The following is a 5,772-nucleotide window of genomic DNA, read 5'->3' as shown; positions in this document are numbered from 1 at the left end:
TTTTTTTTAATGTTAGCTGAAGGGCACTCCTGGCCAAGGTGAGGCTGATTTTGCCCTTCTCATCCACCTTATTGTATTGCAGGGTGGCTAGCTGAACCTTCTTTCTCTTATGCTTATTCTTCTTGGGAGTGGCATAAGGCTTCTGCTTTTCTTAGCACCACCATGAAGTCTCAGCACAAAACGAAGGACACTGTAGTCAGACAAAGAACGTCCACTTTCAGTTCCTTGCAAGTGAAGATGGGTCTCTGCTCATCAAGAGGAATTCCTTCCTTATCCTGGATCGTGGCCTTTACATTTTCTATTGTATTTGAGGGTTCAACCTCAAGATAGTCTTTGCCATTAAGGTTTTATGAAAATCTGCATCTTGGCAGCGATTCCACCACAGATGATGGATGGGAAAGGAGAACGTGGCAACAACCCATGGGGTTTTCCAAATTTCCTTCTTCTTTTAAGGCTGAATAATTCCATTGTAGGTATATATATATATACATATATATATATATATAGCATTTTATTTATCTATTCATCTGTTGTTGGATTGTGAATAATGCTGCTCTGAACACGGGCATAAAATTATGCCCATAAAATTATGGTCTTTCAGACCCAGCTTTCGGGACACCTGGGTGGCTCAGTGGTTGAGCATCTGCCTTCAGGGTGTGATCCCGGAGTGCCAGGATGGAGTCCCACATCGGGCTCCGCACGTGGAGCCTGCTTCTCCTTCTGCCTATGTCTCTGTCTCTCTGTGTCTCTCATGAAATAAATAAAACCTTTTTAAAAAGAAAAAGACCCAGCTTTCAATTATTTTGGATATATTTCCAGAAGTATAATTGCTGAAGCGACTTATCCAGCTTTTATTTTATTTTTTTTAAGATTTTATTTATTTGACAGAGAGAGAGAGTGAGTGCACAATCAGGGGGAGCTGCACAGGGAGCGCCCCGCCGAGCAAGAAGCACAACATGGGGCTCCATCCCAGGACCCTGGGATCATGACCTGACCTGAAGGCAGACACTTAACCGACTGAGCCACCCAGGCACCCCTTATCCAACGTTTAAAAAGTTTAACATCTACTTTACAGAGTCAAGATCCTAATCAATAATTAAACAGTATGTCGAACAAAGTTACCTTCCCCTAAAGCATCAGATGACCAACAGGTGGACCAGCTGGACAATATTCTAATATGACCGTAAATAAGCTCAAAGTAATCTCTTTGCTTTATTTCCAGATCTTGAATAATTTTTCTTTGCAGTCTCCCTTGCTAAGAGGGTAGGGACACTGTGCTGCTGACCATTTTATTCCCAGTGGCTAGGCCCAGTAGTACTGTTGAATAAATGACGTGTCACTAAGACCTACATCACCTGGCTGTTGTGAGGACGTCATGAGATGTTGCTTACAAACTGCCTGTCAAAGTCTGTCACATAGTGGCTGTTTAAGACATAGGAGTAGTTAATAGTATTGTTATGCGGTAGCTGGGAAGGGTGGCTAGTTATGACTCAGAGCAGGGGGCAGCCATGGCTCCTGTCATGGAGGGTAACTGTCCTAGAAGGGTCACCAAGTCAGGGTCTTGGGGCCTGGGTGCCTCCAAGCCATAATGCTGGGGGAACTAATAACTCTTTTCGGGTATCTCCATGGGATACTTGCTTCTTCTGGCACCATAGGAGCAGTGGTGGCTTGGCTGATCAGCTATAAGCCAGCCTTGTTTGGGTTCCTATTCCTTCTGCTGTTGCTTAGCAACTGGCTGGTCAAGCATGAACTCAAGCCCACCCCCTCAGAGCCCCCACAGGTGAGCAAGAGGGGCCTTAGCTTCAGCTAAGGATGATGGGATATGTACAGCTAGACTGGGGGTTTGGGGGACAGGGAAGATGTCAGGATAATGGGGCAAGACCGAAAAATCCACAGCTCTGATCTCAGCCCCCTCTCTGCAACTCCCACTTGGGTGATGGAGGACAAAGGTTTCCTTTACAAGGTCTCAATTGCCTGGGCTGTAAAATAGGGACCAACTCTAGACAAAACAAAAACAAAAACAAAACAAAAAACTGAAATGAAACAAAACAAAAAACCCACAATAAAAAACTCTTAAAATACAGAGAACAAGCTGGTGGTTCCCAGAGGGGAGGTAGGTGGGGAAGGGGTGAAATAGATAAAGGGGGTGCCTAGGTGGCCCAGTAGTTGAGTGTCTGCCTTCGACTCAGGTCGTGATCCCAAGGTCCTGGGATGGAGTCCCACATCGGGCTCCCCGCTGAGTGCCTGCTTCTCCCTCTGCCTGTGTCTCTGCCTCTCTGTGTCTCTCATGAATAAATAAATAAAATCTTTAAAAAAAAACAAAAAGAAATAAAGGGGATTAAGAGTAATTTATCTTGATAAGCACTGAAAAATATATACTATCAAAGAATCACTATATTGTATACCTGAGACTAATATAACACTATTAGTTACACTTCAATAAAAAGAAAAGAAAGAGAAAAAACTTGTTTTAAAAAAAATAGGGACCATCCCAGACTCTCCTACTTTGTGTTTGATATCAACATGGTTTGGCAACAGTAACAACTGCTTTATAAAGTGGAAATTTTTTAAATTGATGAACTAAAGATACCTATAGAACATAGACACATCTCCAGGACAGCATAATAAAGACAGTAGAAATGTACCCAGATTATGACATCTTTTATGTCAAGTTAAAAGAACATGTGAAACAATATCCTGCCTTGTTTTATGGATGCCTACGTATAGCAAAAATATGTTTAAGGTTGGGTCTCTCAACCTCTGCGCAATTGATATTTTGAGTTGGATAATTCTACATTGTGAGGGCTTGTCCTGTGCACTGTTGGATGTTTAGCAGAATCCTTTGCTTCTACCCACAGGTGCCAATAGCACTTTTCACTCCTCTTTTGTGACAACCAATGTCTCCAGACATTTACCAAATGTCCTGCAGGGAAGGCAAAATAGCCTGCCATTGAGAACCGCTGGTATCAAGAAATGTATGAAAAAGATAAATCCGGAATTCAGGATTGCAGTTGAGATGAGGTTCAGGAAGGGAGGGAACTCTATGGGAGGGACCCACAGGGGATTTCAGTTACATTTGTCATATTTTATTTCTCAAGCTGGTAGGGAACATGGATATTTGCTGTAACATTCACTTTTTTTTTTTGCATGTCTGGAATATTTAAAATGTTTTTTTAAATATTTTATTTATTTATTCATGAGAGAGAGAGAGAGAGGCAGAGACACAGGCAGAGGGAGAAGCAGCCTCCATCCTGGGTCTCCAGGATCACGCCCTGGGCTGAAGGTAGGCACTAAACCACTGAACCACCCAGGGATCCCCTAAAATGGTTTTAAAGATGAGGAATTTGTAGCAGAACCCAAAAAGAAAAAAAAAGTATTTATTAACTGTGTAGGGCTAGATGAGGATCATAGTGATTAGAGGCATGTCGTGAGACCATGGGAAGCTCGGCAGGTGGTGATTTTATGAGGCCTGATGACAGTCTCAGAGAGGCACACTGGGAGAAACACAAGCTCCGGAGATAGACATATGTGGGTTAAATGCTTTATTTCCCCTGCGAATGCAGATGAGCAGGCCATTTCGTTTATGCCTATGGAGCAAAGACAAGGACAGGTCCTAGGAGTTTGGGGGCTTCCAAGCTGAGAAGAGGACCTTTCCTCACTGGACCCCAAATCTCTCACCCACAAGGTGTGGCAAAGATGCTCTCCTTGCAGGCTGATTGTGAGGACTGATTAATGGGGTATTTAAATAACACTATTAACCAACGTTTCCTTTTTTGTGGTGGGGGGAGTCTAGGAAGAGGCAGAGAAACCAAAGCCTCCTGAAGCCAAACCCAAAAGCTTCGTCTTGAACACAAAAGAAGTCGAGAGACTGCATGCCTGCTTCGCCCTCCAGGACAAAGTCCTTGAACGGCTTATGTTCAGTGAAATGAAGCTGAAGGTCTTAGAAAATCAGATGTTCATTGTATGGAATAGAATGAATCACTGCAAGAGGTCAAACCGGCAGCGGACTTTTCCCGCGAGGAAGCACAGAATAAGGAGGCAGGACTCAATTTTCTCCATCAACTCTGACTGTACTTCTAACTCCCCCTAATGAGGTCAGAGAGACTGGGGTGGGCTGGCCTGTTCGGATGTTACCTTTACTCAGTAAAACCCAGTCAGAGACTATTGAATTTTCTTAGTAAATCACACTGGAGAGCAGGATTGGAGGCTGAAAAAGCCAATCACCTTTGGAAAAGAAATCAGTACTCACTAGGTCGGCCACACAGCACTCTAAGATACAACCTGAGGGGGCTCCAGAACCCGGCTCCTCCTCTCCTTCAGTTGATCACCTTAACCCTAGTCCAGGGCCCTATACCTGTTCACCTGGAGTCTTACAATGGCCTTTCCAGGGCTGCCCCAGCTCCCAGTCTTCCCCTTCCCCTTTGCTCAGAGGCCAGAGCCGAGCTCTGCCAAGTGCGGCTTCGGACTGCCTGTTCTCAAGCCTACACCTCGCTGTGGTTGACAGAATAAAGGCCTCCTTACCATGGTGTTTAGACCCTCCATGATCTGACCCCCTTTCCAGGCCGGTTTTCCCTCTTCCTCTCCCTCATGTGCTTTATACCTTGTGCCAGAGAGTATCCTGAACATCAGTCACTGGAGTAGCCCCTTTGTGATTTTTGCCAGAGCCACGAGCCACCTGAATGTTTGACTCAATACTGTCCCTTTAAATGGACTTTTTTTCCTTAAATAAATTTGTGAAGGAAAGTCATAATAAAAATAATGATCTGTACATTAAAAAGCAGTATCATTGGGCTGAAATAGAACATGACTGTCAAAAAGTAAAAGACAATAAAGACAGAACAATGTTACGAAAATTCCAACCAGAGCTTGGTTGCCCACTGAAGGGTCTGAGCCTGGGAATTTGGGGTTAAAAAGCGAGATTAGCAAGTATTAGCATTTGAGAGAGGGGCTAGCACCAACATAAGGAGAACTAGAGGGAAATCACCACCTCACTGTGGGATCAGGTGAGGCTTAATGCCTTGTCGGTGCCCCACCTAAAACCATCTCTAATCAAACCAGATGGCTGGTCATCCCCCCAAAGCATCCACGTCTTCGCTCACATGATGTCTTCCCCTGGAATCCCTTATCCTCCCCTTTCTACTATTACAATTCTTCAGTCGTTCCCAAACCACACCTCCAGAAAGCTTCCCTAACCCAACCGGGAAGAGTCTCCTTCCTTGGTGCGCTCCCAGCATTTTATCTACAGTTCGACACTAGGATGTGTCACTGCTGGGATTTGATTTGTACACCTTTCTATATTCCCTCCCCATCCTCCAACTAGATTATAAACTCTCTGAGGGCAAGCACTGCCTCTTGTTCATCTGTATATTGCCTCCCACAGCGCCCAACAGTGTGGCTAGCATATAGTCAGTGCTTAATAAATAGCATCTCTGATTGTTGATCACAGTCTTGTGTCCAGACATGTTCTCAGTGTTCTCCTTTTATGATGACTCTTCTGTATCTTGATTTCTTTTCTTTACTTTTTTTTTTTAAAGTAGGATCTCTGGAGCCCAATTGCCTGACTTTAAATCCCACCTCTATCAACTCCCCGCTGTGTGATCTTAGATAATTCTGAGTTGTTTATTCTTGCTGTGTGTCAGTCTGCTCAACTGTGAAATGGGGAGAGTAGTACTCCCATCCTCATTGCATGTTGTAAGGATTAGGTGAGCTACTACACCCCCTCAGGTCTTTCCTCCCATGACCTCTGCTTAACTCACAACCCTTCCTTGTGGG

General features: G+C 44.3%; 1 protein-coding gene across 1 annotated transcript; it reads left to right on the top strand.

The window, feature by feature from the left end:
• Positions 1-1,588: 1,588 nt before the first annotated feature.
• TEX46 (testis expressed 46) lies at positions 1,589-4,090 on the top strand. The gene is made up of 2 exons (XM_055331770.1): positions 1,589-1,780; positions 3,893-4,090. The coding sequence occupies exons 1-2, from the start codon at positions 1,589-1,591 to the stop codon at positions 4,088-4,090; spliced, it is 390 nt and encodes a 129-aa protein (XP_055187745.1).
• The last annotated feature ends 1,682 nt before the right edge of the window (positions 4,091-5,772 follow it).

Source organism: Nyctereutes procyonoides, unplaced genomic scaffold (assembly GCF_905146905.1).
Source record: "Nyctereutes procyonoides isolate TBG_1078 unplaced genomic scaffold, NYPRO_anot_genome, whole genome shotgun sequence".
NCBI classification, from domain to species: Eukaryota; Metazoa; Chordata; class Mammalia; order Carnivora; family Canidae; genus Nyctereutes; species Nyctereutes procyonoides.
Note: the sequence above shows the minus strand (reverse complement) of the source record. Positions and strands in the feature narration are given on the sequence as shown.